The sequence below is a fragment of the Amborella trichopoda genome, chromosome 13 (assembly GCF_054954075.1).
Source record: "Amborella trichopoda isolate Santa Cruz 75 chromosome 13, AtrichopodaSantaCruz75HAP2 v2.0, whole genome shotgun sequence".
Classification (NCBI taxonomy): domain Eukaryota; kingdom Viridiplantae; phylum Streptophyta; class Magnoliopsida; order Amborellales; family Amborellaceae; genus Amborella; species Amborella trichopoda.
In genome coordinates, this window is record NC_142348.1 from 4,665,699 (window position 1) to 4,682,943 (window position 17,245).

A 17,245-nucleotide genomic window follows, 5' to 3' on the forward strand; every position below is an offset into this window, starting at 1 on the left:
ATTTTTTCCAATTATATTGCACTTGTTATTACATCTTGAGCATATTATTTGAGTATTCAAATCATTGTGGTATAGTGCTCACCACATCTGGTGGGATTTGAGATATCCCGATTTGTTCAAAACGGGTGATTGAATTATCCCAATTCTACAACAGCATGCACCAATCTTTGAGTTGAAAGATATATCCACTTTTCCATATTCCTGGTCAAGCCCAATGAAAATTACCTAAGTGGTTTGAGTAAAATTGTATAAATACCCCCAATGAGTTCAAGGTTAAGAACTTGCAATTAGGATTTCCAATTAAAAAAAAGTGAGTTCCCGGATCCTATCCTCAACATGAAGGGCTAATATTGTCAGATTAGTATAGTGAAAAAACATACAGTGGCTTTTGATCTAATTGATGGTACAACATTTGATAGAGAAAAATGGCAAAACAACATTACGTAACCGACCCCAAATAATTAGGATGAAGTTTAGATGATGATGATAGGGTTGTTGATGATCAGATTAAATAGCTCGGAGCAAATGATAGTTCTAGCCCCGCTTGTTATGTGTTAGGAATCCAAAATAAATATTTGTTCCAAATTCATTAAGGGATATTTAGAATATTTGATAGGCCATTCAAAAGAGTCAAATTACTTAAATGCCCCTATTTGTTGAAAGTTAAGGACCCGATCAATCTATGCAAAACAAGTTTTTGAGGTACTCGAGTGAAAAAAAAAAAAAAAGTACATGCTGAACATTCTAATGCTAAATCGGTTAATTTGACCACCTCAATCATTTTCTTAGTAATTTTATCAAGTGGTCTAGCATTTTAGTGATATTTTACCATAGTAATCTATATTTTTTAGTATAACTTCGTAACTTCTAGGTTTCTTGCAAAACTGACGACGCATTTGAGCACAAACTACAGTATTAAAAATATCTTGCAAAGAAAGGTAAAGAGAAGATCTCCTCATGTTGGAGATATTTTGTATGTATCTTAAAATTTCCCAAAAATCGATTTCTTTGTTAAAAAGTTGTGTTAATGTCTTATTCCACCACTTATGACTTTGTAATTTAAGGCAATTGCAAATTCTTAGTTACATGTTCAGTTACAATTCAATTGAAAAATTATTAATAAAAGTTCGATTAAAAGTTCCAAAAGGAGAAAAGTGAAAATTATGGACCATTTTGCAGGCACCCTTAAGCTTGATCCCTATTATATATGTCCTTTCGTGGCAATATGATAAGGAGTTTTCGAACTAAAAGTAAACGATAATAGTAGAAGAAATGAGAGACGAGCCCACTTCAAGGGGGACAGAAGACCTCCAATGGGTTAAACCCTAAAGCCTAGAAAATAAGATCTTCATTGTCCTCTCAAATGAGTTCATAAGGTATCTTTTATGATCCAATTTCTGCCAAAGAAATAGAAAGCAAACTAATCGAATGACAACCCAAAGGAAATCTTTGTTTAGTTCCTTCTAAACTACCAAACCTTATCTTTCCTATCTCCCGAAGTAATCGGTCATAACTTTATATCCTCTTAATCTCCTAAATTGAAATACCAGTAGAAAATGAAAGAAATAAGGTGACATCACAACATTCCCTCCCCCTTCAAATTGACCTTGTCCTCAGTCATATAGAAATATTGTAGAATCGACCTTGTTGTCCAGGTCATAATTATCATAGTTAATAGATAACACTGTCAAGCTGCACCCTAGATGCCATATCAGACACCTGCCTCAACTATCTCCCCTGAATTTTCTCCTTCATCTGGCCATTTGCGCTTCATCAAGAATAACAGTTTGGTTTGCAGCAATGCCTTGCATTATTGTAATAATCCCCTTTCGCATCGTTATTTCATCTCCACTGAAGTAAGATGCCTAATGGTTGAGACTGTGGACTTGGGCATTGTGGCCAAACTAGAACTTGTAAGTATGCTGAGATGGAGAGCCTGTCTAGGAGTCAAGAGATTTAACTAATTATTTCCTGCAAAAGGTATTCAACAACATGACAATTTGAAACCCCAAGGTTCAATACAGGTGTTCGGACTAAATTATAGCTTCAAAACCCTGTATGATTTCATTTTCTTTGTATCTTTTATTTAGATAATCCAAACATCAATCTTTCCAAGTTTGGTTCGTATCAGCAATTCATGGGGTAGTTGAACCATTTATTTAAACTTAGCATGAAAGAGCAGTGTATGAGAATGCGTATAACAAATTTTCAGACTTTGAATATGGATTTCTTGAGCAATATTTTTGTCCAGAGTTTTGAAAGTAGATTTTGGACAGTCAAATTGAAACCTTTTCTCCTGGGGTAGTTCTGCGATAGGCTTTGAACTTGGAACAGTTTTTGCATTCAGGAGCATTTCTAGAACGAACTCTGGGGTGAAATGTCTGTGATAGTGGTCTTGGTCAATAGTCAGTGGTTTGAGAGGCGGAGTCACACACTTTCCACCCTTAGTAATGCAAAATACCAAAATAAGCAGCATTTTGCATTTATCTAAAGCGGCTGAGCCCTTTTCTCGTCAACTGTATGGCTGGCAAAGAAGACAATCAGTTGCTGTGTGATGATAGATACCAAAGTTTTTGGACAAAACCAAATGGTAGCACCCCCATGTTCTCTTCCACCATCAGAGCAAATCATTTACTTGCAAGAAATTCATGGTTCATCGAGTACAGGTCTTGTTGAGTTCATTGGCCCATGCTTAATGGCTTCAATTTGTCCAGTAACTTTCTTCTATGAACCCCAGTGGTCCTAAAGACATACTTCATTTTTCTCCACCTGCACAAATTTTCCAAGAGACGGATGAGAATGTCATCCACATTTGCAATGTCCTGTTCCATTGGGGTCGGGGGTGCAAAAAAAGCAAACCTTTTGGTCCAAGTCCTGTCTTTGGTATTCACAAATTGGAGGCTGAGCTAACTTGTAATATAGGGAAGAGATAGGTGATGGAGATGGAGGGGATCAACACTGTTCATAGGAGGTTGATGGGAGCCCAACCTGGAAGATGACCGAACGTGTAAATATACTTGAAAAGACTCTCTCTCTCTCTCCAGCAGAAGGTGTGTCATTGAGATTTTAGCATTTTTGAACCTAATCCCTAATCTCTAGTCCAAGTATCCAAAAAGAACAATGACTATTTTCTCCTGAAGTTTTCAAATATTTAAGTTGTAGTCTAACAGGAAAGCTTAAAAGGATCGAGCCCCTTTTTTACTTGCCAAGTACATAGATGAACCCTATCTAATGATGCTTAGTGGAAGTTTTGGACTGAAATTTAGTGGAAGCAAGAATAGATCTTTTAATTCTATTTGGGGGAATTACGCTTCAATCCAGGACAATGGAAACCATACTTCCTTCTCGTTATTAATAGATCTTTATGGAATCCTTTCTTGAATATGAAATTTTAAAATTACTAATTTATGCATGAAGAATATATTAACAATGAAAGTCCAAATTAATATTATGTCTAGACTAAATAAGTGTGAAAAGGATAAACCTTCTGTTCCTTATTCAAAAAAAAAAAAAAAACTTTTGTTCCATCAGTAGTCCACTATTATAATTATCAAAAAATAAAAGTAGGAAATAATTTTGGCTTTCAACATAATTATGGCTTTCAACTAGCTCTTAACTCCTGATCTTAGGATCCGAGAGACTTGGACTCATCACCTAAAGGACTCACCAAGAACATCATTTTGTGGAAGCAACAAATGAAATGTTGAACCGATTAGAGGTGTTCCAGGGATGAGAAGAACAAGGCCCAATTATAAACCACATGGGTCATCCAGGTTTTCTAAATACAAACTTTATTGGAAGATGTTTGTTTTAGATTAAAAATTACCACTAACCACCACAAGGGTCATTTTGGAAATTTATTATCCATGAAAAGAAAAACAGTTTTAAATATTGCATCAAAGCCTTCACTATTCTTCAATCACCCTAATTTACCTGCTTGAGGAAGCAAGGTTCTCAGACAAGTTACTATCGGTCAATTATTGTCTGGCTTGAAAATGAACTAACCAACAAAAATCCATGGACATAAATTTCAGAGAAGGAAGAACGAAGAATATGAACATGCTGATGCATAATCAACACGTATATTCTGGGGCTCCAGGTGCATCTTTTTTCAACAAATTTTGCCCCACATTCAGCATGTGATTCACAGCAAGGAAACAACAGCAATGAAAACTCTCAAAAACACCAAAAACCTTGGAATTTGTCATAGTGCCCTCTATATACAGTTGCCCAACTAACCTGAAGTATTTTCTCATAATCATTTTAAAAAAATGACTTCCTAAAAAAATAGTATACTAACTGTCCAAAAGGTTTCATCATACCTATAATATAATGTCCATTAGGTCCAAAGATCAGTCGCAATGTGCTCAGTAGGAATAACAAGGAACTGCTTGTGGAATGTCGAATTAGATAACAATATGGTGTACATCAAAAGAGAGAGCACAAAGAGGAATAAAAACAGAGAAGGCAATGTGAAAAAGATGGCAACAAGGGGTAATTTAAGAAACTATTGACCTATGACTACAACCATATTTATAAACAAAAACCTGTTTCTCCCAAAAACAATTAAACATTCCCATGATTCTAGTTTTGACCATATGCATAAAATAAGATAACATGCATTATATGTTTCTCAACAAAGCAATCCCTAGTTCCAATTATAGCAGCTCAACCAATCAGGACACGAACCAATATGGAAGTGACCTAAAGCTTGGCAGCACTCTTAGCTGTTTATGTTTTTTCCCCCTACTCTCCTTAATGATATCCCTAGCTTGGTTGGAATCTCCATACATATCAATATGTTGTGGTCCTCTAGTTGGACCATTAGTAAGAAACTCATTTACAATAAATGATATTCTTCAGGGGATAAAGTTCCATACATGATAATATTTCTTTGACCATGAGAAGAAGTTCATTAAACAGAGACAAGGCTATCATTCCATATTCCCAGAGGGGAATGATCAGTTGAGCTGGTTCACTTGGAGAAAAGGGAACCACTCTACTTTACCTGCTTGAGGAAAGCAAAGTTTTTGGAGAAATTACTGCAAGTCACTTATTTTCTGCTTTGAAATGAAGTAACCAACAAAGTCTATGGACATAACATTCAGACAAGGGAGAAAATGACATGCCGATGCACTCAAGAAGCAATACCTATTCTGGGACTCCTGGAGCACCTTTTTGCAACAAGTTTTGCCCCACATTCAGCATGTGATTCACTGTAAGGAAATAATAGCAACGAGAAGTATCAATAAGCACTGAAAACCTTGGAATTTACCATACCATCGTTTATATACAGTTGCTCAACTAACCCAAAGTACTTTTTTTATTGTCATCATAAAAAAATCAGTTTCAGTTTCTAATCAAAATTAGTATATTAGCTACCTGAAAAGTCCAGCATACCTACGGATAATGTTCATTACTCCTACAAAGATCTTGACAGTTGCAATTTGTTCAACAGGAATAACAAGGAAGCGCCAGCAAAATTGTCAATATGGATAACAATATGTTGTATGTCAAAAGAGGAAGCACGAAGAGGAATAAAAATATAATCCTAAGTGAAAAGAAGCCATCCAACAATAAGGGGCAATTTAAAAAACTGTAAACATATGGCCAATTACAATACTTGTAGATAAAAATCTGTCTCGCCCAAAAGCAATTAAACATTCCAATCATTCTAGCTTCTAACATCTGAATAAATAAGAGGACAAATACTCTATTGTTATAAGCAAAGCGATCCTAAGTCTCAATAAAGTAGCTCAATTAACCAGGACAGAAAATATGGAAGTGACCTAAAACTTGGCTGCACTTTTAGCTTCCTAGAAGTCCCCTTAATGATATCCTTAGCTTGGTTGCTCAATAAATGTCAATAAGTGGTCCCATTGCTGACTATCAGTAAGAAACTCATTTAACACAAGCCATATTCTTCAGGGGATATACCCAAATTCCTCCAAGTTAAAGTTTCATATATGATAAATTGATAATACTCTTTGACAATGAGAAGAAATACATTCAACAGACTAAAGACCATTATTCCATATTCCAGAGAGGAATGATCAGTTGAGATGGTTCACTTGGGCTGAAGTTAGTCAGGCTCAAATTGAAAATTTTCCAATTTCCGTCCAAATAAGATCAACTGGATGGGAAAACCCAAAGCCTTGAACGACTCATTCACAAAGTATGTTCTCAAATAAATATCTATTTTGTAATTCTATGTAATTTGGACTTAATAACATGGCGAGCAATTAATAACATTACAGTGCCGTCACTTGATGTGATGGTAAAAGGCTCGGGTAGCCAGCGCAAGAGTGTGGGTTTTGAGTCCTGAGAGCAGCCACTTTGTGCATTAGCCAAAGGTTAGGACCATTTCCAGGCCACCCCTTCCGGGGCCCTGCTTAGGCAGGACCAGCACCGGGCTACGGTCCGTTACAGTGATTAAACAGCTAAGGAATAGTATCCTAAATAGTAAAGAGCAGACATAGGGCATATTTCAAATTGACTAGCTATGACTCTTGTGAGAACTCAGCCACTAGACCCATTCATCAGTTTCATGCCATCCAGGAACAATTAATTTGTTATTTCCAAGCCTCAAGATGGACAATAATCATTCATGAAATGATCAGTCTGTGTTCAGTGGTGAGGGAAGAATTAGACCAGTCTTAGAATGCAGATATATGTTTTTTTTTCTTTAATTAAATTACCTGGGCCAGATGAGGAGCGATTTTGGGGTCAGAGTCAACCAAACCACACTAACTTCATTAGCCCATTAGCTTTAGATTTTTCATCTCTCTCCATTTCATAGAATTTACTTTTTAGGCCTAAAAAAGCAGGCAACAGTCCTCAAGATGGAAGACATATTAACCTGCCTCCCTCATTTTTCTCTTTTCATTTTTCACTATTAACTTGGTTGTTTTAGTATTCATCGTTCCGCTATAAACTAAATCTTCCGTGGACTGCCATTTCAATTTTTCCTCACTGCAACCAAAGAATAATGAGAATGAAACAGAAGAGGAGGGGAGGGGGTAGTAACATTGTCTTCATATTCAATGCTTTGGATGGCTCTTCGCTATGGCTGGAAAAGAGAAGTGCTTCGGCTCTTCAGAATAATTCTTTGAGAGAATTTTTTTTAAAAATAAAAATTTAAAATTTAAAACATAAGTCTTTAAAATATTTCCATGTATAAAGTCGATTTTCAAAAATTTTGACTAAAATGAACTTTTTCCAAAAATCTCTATATTTTAGAGATGATTTACCAAATTATAAATATTTATATTTGAAATACTAGCAACTTTTTCAAAATACCAGGGGTGCGATTCGCTTCACTTCCCCTTGGAGCTAAAGCCAAAGACTTCAGCTGATTCGCCGAAGTGAAACGGACTCATAACATTCCTCTTGTAACTCTTTCCTTCAAAACTTGGCCATTTTAATTAGCAAGATCACAACTTAATCACACCTCTCTTTAATTATTGGGGCCCTAAGAATGACTCAATTGTCTCTCTTTGCAATTAATTTTCACAACAACTAGGAAGGCAAGTTCAGGTCCATAAGGTTATCCAATAAAAGACCAAGCAAAGACCTACTAGCATTCTTGTTCGAGTTTACTGGGAGCCACTCTCTCTTAACCTATCCTAATGTCCAGAAATTAAACAGCTAGGAATAAAAACACTGCAATAGTCAATTCTTCACACTGCAATATTCAATTATTTCTCTCACTTAATGAAATTCTTTACAATACAAGCAGAAAAGGAAAAAAAAAAATGCTGCTCATAAGAAAATCTGTTCCGTCATTCATCTAGAGGCATGAAAGTCGGGAAACACAAAATTTTGATCCAATAGAAGAATGGGCTCGACCAGAGTAGAGATACAAGAATAAACAGGAATTTGAAAAGGCCCAATACATATGTAGAACATGAACACCAACTACCAACATGACATGTTTTAGTGTGTATAAGAACAAAATGAAATGAATCCCATACCAAAATTAGCCGAAATTTGGTCCACATTTACTGTAAATAGGGAAAAAAAAAAGTCCAAATATAAAATAAAATTCATGAAAATTACCAATGTTTCTGTTCTGAAATTTCAAAAACATAATCTTTGTCTATCCAATATTCAATCTGAAGCGGCAAAATTTTACTTCTGGCCCTCGACTGCAGCTTTCTAGAGTTTGAAATATTATTTTGAATATTAAATTTTTTACAATTATCCAAAAAGTTTACAATGCTAAACGTCGGCTTGAAAATTATGTAGCCAAATTTGATATAACACACATGCCAAGGTGAAAAGCTACAACAAACTCCAAAGGCGCGTCCTCCATTCATTCCTGAGACAAACAATGGAGTTAACCATTTTTTAGACCTAATGGAACATGCACGATGTACAGTTAATCTCAACCATCTGTCATTGGGGAAAAATGGTGATGTCCCTATGGAGTGCAGACAGTACTACATGCTACTCCAATGAATTGTGGAATACTTTCCAAACAAGAAACACGCAACGTGATTATATAAACTGAAAAGCACACCTTAAGCTACACATAACCTGTACAAAACATATGCAACCATGGCGAGAATGCAAGTTTGTGAGAGAAATAATCATCATCACAATTGCATTTCTGTTAACACATAATAGAACTAGTGAAAGCAGCCAAAAGCTTCCAATGAAGAATGCAATTTCTTTTCAGAATTTGTATCCTTGACGATGGTTGTGATGAAGGCCTTCAACCATGCCTGGCTACAAAATAGAAGCTTAGTTTTTATATTGAAAAGAAAATATGTCCTTTTCCATAGTTAAAAATAAAAAAATAGTCAACTTTTTAAAACAAGGATGTTGAGATACAGCTGATTCATATAGCCAACCCAAAATTGTTGGGATAAGGCTCAGATGCAGATGATGATGATGATGAGGATGTTGAGATACAGTTAATGATTCAAATCTAATCCAAACACAGTGGATAGAATTTCAGGATCAGTGAAGCAAGTTAAAACAAGTTCATCTATAGGAAAATCAGGGAAGTACCTGAGAAGAGGCTATCATCCCATGAATGTATGTGCCAGTTGAACAAGGGTAGATTTTGTCCCTCAAAGCTGAACCGAATTTGCTCAACACAAAAATGCCAACATACCACTCACGTGCGTATTAACCAAAACCTGCAAATAATAATTATTTAATGTAAAATCAAGAGTATGCCAAGGAAACACCCAGTCCCATTTTTTGTCTCAAAGCACTAGTTATAGAAAGTTTAAGAAACACAAAACAAAAGGAGAGGGGGGAAAGAGACAGATAGAAAGAGAGAGGGAGAGAAAGAGAGAGGGAGAGAAAGAGAGAGAGAGAGAGAGAGAGATTGCTATAAAAGAGAAAATAAAATAAAATAAGCAAGACGCGAGATTAAGTTCGATTGAGTAGGCACCTCAACACAGATCATGAAGTAGACATTACCCCATCCCTTCATCAGGCATAGTAGAACCACCATTACTAGGAACCAATCCCCTCCTCCTCATTTCACCCTGCAACTCATAGACTTCCACCATATTCCCTAGTTTGCAATATTTGTTTATCAGGCAATTATAAACGAATATATCTGGACTAACACCCTTGCCAATCATCTCACCCAGCAAACCCTTTGCTTCTTCCATTAGATCCTCTTCACAGAGTCCCCATATCAAGGATGTGTATGTATGAAGATCCACCTCAATACCATTTTCAATCATTCTATCACGAAGGCTAAAAGCCCCCTGAAGATTTCCGTGCTTCACATTGCCATGCACCAGAGAAGTATAAGCCACTTTATCAGGAGCTACACCTTTCTCCATCATTTCCTGAAATAGCTTTTCAGCTTCTTCCAAGCAGTTACTTTTGCAAAGCCCATCGATGAGAGCAGTGTATGCAAGGGCGTTTGGCACCAAACCCAAATCTTTCATCCTCTCAAAATGGTACGTTGCTTCCCTAATTGAACCTTCCTTGCACAACCCATCAATCAATGCACCATAAGTTACAATGGATGGAACGATGCCCAAATCTAACATCTTGTGTAGAAGTTTCAAAGCCTCTTGGGCCTTTTTAGCCTTAAAAAATGCATCCATAAGAGAGGTATAAATTACTTCATTAGGCTTCAGATTGATCTCTTCCATTGATCCCAAAGTAATCATAGCTTCTTCTAGCTCCCCATGTTCAGAGAGTCCCCATATAACTGTTCCATAGGATGACACATCAGGCTTCATGCCTTTTCCTCTCATTTCATTGAAAAGTTTCATAGCCAACTCCATATTCTTATTCTTGAAATGCCCATAAATGAGGGAAGTATAAATTAGACAATTAGGAGCCACATTGGACTTGAGCATTGCCCTAAAAACTTCTTCGGCTTCTAGTACCTTTCCCTCCTTACATAGCCTATCGACTAAGGCAGCATATGTCACCACGTTCAGATTAAGCCCAACTAGAACCATTTCATCAACCAATTTTAGGGCTTCAAACAGATTACCTGCTTTACAATACCCATCTATCAAACAAGTATAAGTAAATTCATTAGGAAGAAGTCCAAATACTCTCATATCCACAAAGAACTTAATCGCTTCTCTCATCATCCCTTCCTTGCACAAAGCATCAATTAAGGTGCTAAAAGTAACCACATTGGGTTTCACCCCATTCCTCCTCATCTCACCAAAAAAACCAAAAGCTTTGCACAACTCATTATATTTGCAATGACAGTCTATAAGGGCATTGTAAGTTATTGCATCCGGCTTAATGCCCACCTCCTTCAACTCACTAAAAGCATGGGTCGCTTCTACCAATTGACCCAATTTCCCATAGCCATTAATTAAGGTGTTGTAAGTGACAATATCAGGGGAACAACCCATTTCTTTCATCTGCAATAACATGGCTCTTGCAGTCCTTAAATCCCCCTCTTTGCACATAACATCAATAACTATGTTATAAGTAAAAACGGTGGGAGTTATTCGAGCAGCAATCATATCCACAAATATCTTTCTCGACATATCACCTCTAGATGATTTTGAAAGCTTATAGAGAAGATTACTGCACGATCGAGCCTTGGGATAAATCCTGAACTTCCGCATCCTATAATAGCAGTCAGTTGCCTCTTCCAGTAAGCCTTCTTCTATTAGAACTCCAAAAAAAGCATCAAAAACCATTGGGTTTGTACCAATCATTCTTTGGGTTGATCTTAATATATCAAAGACATCAATATCTGATAGTTGGATAGGGTTCAGAGTGAGCATAGTCCTGATATTCTCATGGGCATTGCGGTACATTCTAGCCTTAAATAATATGTGAACAATTATACAGCGAGATTCAATAGTATGCTGAAACCCAGTTTGATTGCTGAACCAGTTGAAAAGTTTGAGTGCTAATGGTGCCTCATCTCTTAATTTTACTAAAAAATGACTTAAATGAATTGGTGCTAAAACTGAACCTAATAGAACCTTGATTCTTGGGTCATCCCAATGCTCTTCTTCAATTATTTTGATCAATAACTCTTTGTCTATATCAGTTGATAAATTCAACGGGTTAGAATTGGTTTTCAAAGAATAAGAGCTAAACTCTATCAATCTCTGAGTTCCAGTATATGCTGTAACTATTCTGGGTTTAGGAACAAAACCCACGAATGCAAAAGAATAAGGATTAAGGTTCAGAAAATAATTACTAACCACAAAATTGTATCTCACCAAAACCAGGCGGCGAAAAACCATGGTTTTACTCACTTTCAGGACCAGCACAAGAATACCTCCATTACTCACTTTCAGGCCCTACAAAGGACGAAGCTTTAAAAAAATTAGGAGAGGAGAAACGGCTAGTTAAGCGTCCAGGACTACTCGGATTCATTTTCAAAAAGATCCAACTAGAAAAGACTGATCTTTTTGCTTTTTTCCCCACTTCAAGTGCATTGCAATTTCTAGGGTTTTGAACACAATGAAATAACAGCACATTATCATGGCCTCTGGTTAAGGAGAAGAAGGAAAATTCTAGGGTTTGTGATTTAAAAGGCTTCTTATAGTGGAAGAGCAGAGCATGGGTTTTGGTAGGGTTTACAGGGAAGAAGAAGCTAGTCCCGCGTAAAAGGAAAAACAAAAAAGAAAAGGGTATAAACTTCAAAAAACGAAAAAGGGCAATTAATTAGGACAGATTCTACGGACACATAGATTTGTATGAGTTATCCCTTCCGGGATCCTTTTTTAGTGTTATAGATTTTGGATTTAGGAATGGGTGTGGTTTCTAAAAGGTTGCAACCTTAAATAATTTAATTAAGGCGTTTTTTTAAATTTTATTGGTGTAAAATATTTTTAAGATTATTTAAAAATTTATTATTATGTCTAATTATAAAATTGTAAACTCAATATATGGTTAAAATCAAGTAGATCTATAAATATATAAAAATCTTAAAAATGGACGGTCTAGATAATGTGTTGCAAGATGTATTATTTTTGAGACTCTAAGTCTTGTTTTTTGTATTCATTCATCTCGATATCGAGATGAGGGTTTTTCAACATTAAAACAACTTTTTCTGATGGATTTTTGAGGTGCATCTGTAATTCTACATTTTAAAGTTGTAACCTTATATAAACTTTTCCTTTAAGAATTTATATTATGTTAGGAAAATGGTTTTATACGGGCTGGATCACATTTCTACATATGGAGTCCATAAAGTGTAAAGCATCAATCCTAAAGATGGATTCAAGTTGGTATTTCATCTAAAAACAAGGGAAACTAACGGTCCAAATGTTTTCTTACTAGAATTATTATTTTTAGTTTTTAAAATTTATTTATTTTTTCATATTCATGATCTCTGTGTTAGAGATTACATGTCCTAAAAATTAAATCTTAAAATCCATCTCAAAAATAGATTTATTAAGAGGCCCTTATTTCTATGTATGCAGGCTTGGCCTCATAGGAAACGGGTCCATTAGGTTATTGTGGGAACATATTGTGTATCTACTCCCTCACCCAAAACACTTATTTAGACAGAATTATTTTTTTATCTAAAATTTTTAGAACTACATAAACATTACTAGATGATTATTTTTAAAAAAAAAAAATCATTTTATGATTCTCAAATCTATCCCTTCAAAAAAATTGAGGGTCTAAAAACTCCTACAAATAAGGGCACTTTCGATGGGTATCTACCCATGATCAACCATGTACATGTCCCCTCTTGCAGTCGTGTGATCTGACTGCCAATTAGCTATATCTGGTAGCCTAATTTTTCTATGTTTATAGCTTTCATAGATTATCTTAACAATAGACAAAATTTGGGATGTGCCTTATTCTTATTGGTGCATTTAAAAAGAATGTACGAAAATGTTTTTAATAAAATAAAATATAAAATATTATACCTCCATAACTTTAAGGAGTTAGTCGCTTTATTTTATTGGAGATACTAATGTATATTTTTTGGGTGCACTCGCAAGAACAGAAGCATGTCACAAATTTTATGTCAAGACTATTTATAAATATTAATTAAAAATAGACTATTCATAGTCGTTCAAATGTGATCAAACGATTAAAGAATAAGATGTGCTATTGTGATTGAAAATATCCCAACCGTCTATTTAGATCGGATACCTTAGAGATGGGAGCCATGTATAATTTATACAAGGGCAGAGAGGCTAGAACTAAACCACATTGACCAATGGGCTACATCACCCGCCTACTATTGGCTAATTCCAGATCGACCAATCATGGATTTGATATTCCAAAAAAATATTAAATAAAATATTTGCATATACTATAGGGGATTGTATATATTGAGACTATCTACCTTTGGTACAAGGAAGACACCATTACTTATAACTATTCAATGTGAAATCTGATTGTTTGGATGTGTCACGAAGTTCAATAAAATTTGTTTTGAACTTTGAGCTTAGTCAATGAAATAAATGCATCCACCCAATTTCACATCCAATGGTCAAGATTAACTGTGACCACCTTATACCAAAGATAAACGATCCTGTTATGTATTTTATCTATTATATGCTTTTCCTATACCGTATTATATCAAATAGATGAAATTTTTTAAATAGTTAAAATGTATGGGGTTGTTATTGAAAAGTTACGGTTTGATTCCGTCTATCCTTGTTTGACCGACGTTCTTCTATCTTAAAAGACATGTCACTTTTTTGTATCGTTTTAAAGGACTTGTTAGTTGGATATGACATTGTCCTAAGACATGCCGCTTGGATGGTGTAGGTAAGATACTATCTTAAAATACATGTCATTTTTTGGTATTGTTATAAAAAATATGTCAAATCTATGTAGTTCAATTAAAATGAATGGTACATAACATCACAATTTTACTTCTACAAGTAAAGTTGCAATATTATATAATTTACAATCATAAAACAAATAGGAACAAAATTTAATTAAAGTAACAACTTTACTTGTAGAAATAAGATTACGATAATCCCACATCGTCTATTTTGTTTGAATGGTGTATACTTAATGCTCTCTTAAAATAAGTGTTATTTTTTTATATGATCATAAAATACGTATAACTTAACTAAAATAGATGGTATAGAGCACTACAGCTATATCTATACAAAGTAAGCTTGCAATATTATATAAAATGCACCTAAATATATAACATATGTTATTTATACTTTACTATATTAAGCAAGTATACAAATATTAACTTTTGATATAAAGAAGTTACAATCACTATTGTCTGTTAAATTTTAAATTGGGTGGTTATAAGAGTATTATTATTAGACTCAAATTTTTTTAAAAAAAATCTCAAATTTCGTGATGCACTCCAAGCTATCAAATGTGACATATAATGGCCAGAAGTAATTGTGACCCATTTGTAACAAAGGTAAATGGTCTCATTGTGTACAATCCCTAATATAGTATCCAAAAAATATGCACTTTGCATGATTTTAACTTACAATATTAATAATAAATATGACTTTTAGGGGTATTTTAGTCACTTTATTTTATCATAAGTAATTTCTCAGCACTTTTTACAGTGCTCCTATGGCACGTTCCAAAATTAGTGTAAATGTGGTCTATAAAAAGTAATAAAAAACACATTACTCAAATTTGTCTAATAAGATCTTACAGATAGAGGAAAACTTGTGACATTATGACTGAAACTACATCTATTTATATCATATGGTTCAAATAGACATGTATAATTTAAACAAGGGTATTATTAAAAAAGTTTAAATAAGGGAGGTGATATGTAATTAAATTTCCCCGAAGTCATACCTTAGGTTAGCTTAATCATGAAATATAGGTTTATACTAGATTAGTATTTAAAAAATTAAATTGGTGGGGTGGATCAAACCTCAAAAGAGGTTGTTATGTTGCAAAAAAAACCCTTACTTCAACATTGAAACACTCCCTTCTAAAGAGGATTTTTGAGATGCACCTTACTTTAACCTTGAACTTTTTATTTTTGGGAATACAGAAAGATTTCAATAAACTATGAACGATGTGAACAGTGAAGGAAATATCTGAATGAATGACAAGGAGGAATGTTAAAGTTTGAAAATGAAGGCATTAAAACTATGAATATGGAGAAGAAGTATTTTTCATTTTATTTTGAAAAATAAAAAAATATATGGGATGATATTGTGCCCACATGTTATGGACACCTGAATGCTTCAGATTAACCTACTCTCATCCAATGGCCAGCAAAATTTCTATATTTTATTTTATTTTTATTAAAAAATAATATTTATTTAAAAATTTGAGTATAGGTGAATTTTATACAGCACATAAAATTAAAATAATAAAAACTATTTTATACAAAAAAAGTCAACTAGAATACCCTTGAAATGATTAAAGGGTATTTTTGGTCAACTATTTTGCTCAAAATATTTTTATAATATTGTTTTGATTCACCATATAAAAATAGGATGTGGTTTGTATACTGCCTAGGCTCTAAACAATCAAATTAGAGCTTGCCTTCAAATAATGTTCAGAAATATGGTTTCAATATTGAAAATCTTTGTGATAGCCTTAAAATATATTTTCACCTTTATTTATAAAGTTTAAAGCTTCAAAAATAGTCCAGATCGACAGGTGTATGAAAACTTTAAAATCTTGAAAATTGTTGGTCTAAAAATGTGTTATAAAATACACTATTTCCAAAACTTGAAGTCTATTTTTTTCTCATATCCATGCATCTTGATGTCGAGATGATCAATTTGAGGATATTTGGGCATCAAAACTAGTGAAATTTTTGAAGTAGACTCCAATTTGATGGTTTAAAGCCTCGGCTCTATATAAACTTTTCCCATAAAAATATATCTATAACTAAATTCTAGATAACTATTATTTTTAAATAAAAATTTCAAAATAAACTACAAAACTCTTTTGTGGCAATTGGATGTAGCAATATTTAGTCGGGTGTGCTTTGTACACCCTTCCACCATCCACGTGATATGTAACAGAGACTTTCCAAAAAATATTTATATTAATTTAAAAAACTATGATTATTTTAATATCTTTATAAAAAGGAAAAATAGCTTGATGGGGCTACAACCCTATCAAAATAAGTAAAGCCTCACCTCACAACTCATAAAAAATTGCAATTCAAGTGTTGAATAACTTTTAAATTAATCATCTCAGCTTGAACATTATGGTTGTGCAAAAAATTAAGATTTTAAATTCTAAAATTAGTATATATTGCAACAAATCATCCAAACCATCAATTTTGTCCTAAAAATAATTGTTAACATATCCGCAAGATCTTATACTATTTTTTGGTGTTTCAAATTTATTGTCGATATTGGAAATTAATTTTAGAGCCATCATAAAGATTTTGGATGCCGAAAGTGCTTTTTGGATGAAGATTTGATGTGAGGGTTTATTTTATTTTCGTAAAGCCTAGGCCTAATAACAACTTCATCCTTTTAAAAAGGGAAAAAGTTTATATAAAGGTGCAACCTTATAATGTGGAACTATATATGCACCTAAAAAACCATCGAAAAAGGTAGTTTTAATGTTGAAAAACCCTTTGATTGATCATCTCGACATCGAAATGTATGATCATGAAAAATAAAAATATTTTAAGTCTCATAAATAGTGCATTTTACAACTATCATCTACACCGTCCATTTTCAAGATTTTCATATGTTTATAGATCTATTTGATTTTAACCATTTTTGAAATTTAAAAATTTATAATTAGATATAAAAATAGATATTGAGATAATCCTAAAAACATTTTACATCAAAATTATATACCATGATAAAAATTGAAGGTGCACCTTATCTTTACAGCGACATAT

The 17,245-nt window shown here is 33.9% G+C and overlaps 1 protein-coding gene across 8 annotated transcripts; it reads right to left on the minus strand.

The window, feature by feature from the left end:
- Positions 1–1,318: 1,318 nt before the first annotated feature.
- Positions 1,319–12,068, minus strand: EMB2794 (Tetratricopeptide repeat (TPR)-like superfamily protein). 8 transcript variants are annotated; one of them, XM_020663927.2, is made up of 6 exons: positions 9,407–12,024; positions 9,016–9,146; positions 5,152–5,216; positions 2,860–2,988; positions 2,289–2,769; positions 1,319–1,936 (listed from the first exon to the last, which is right to left on the minus strand). In XM_020663927.2, the coding sequence occupies exon 1, from the start codon at positions 11,703–11,705 to the stop codon at positions 9,432–9,434; it is 2,274 nt and encodes a 757-aa protein (XP_020519586.1). In that variant the 5' UTR covers positions 11,706–12,024; the 3' UTR covers positions 1,319–1,936; positions 2,289–2,769; positions 2,860–2,988; positions 5,152–5,216; positions 9,016–9,146; positions 9,407–9,431. The 8 variants fall into 8 exon arrangements, with proteins under 8 accessions (XP_020519586.1, XP_020519585.1, XP_020519584.1 ...); XM_020663926.2 differs by having other exon boundaries at positions 1,319–1,940; XM_020663925.2 differs by having other exon boundaries at positions 1,319–1,971.
- Positions 12,069–17,245: the final 5,177 nt, after the last annotated feature.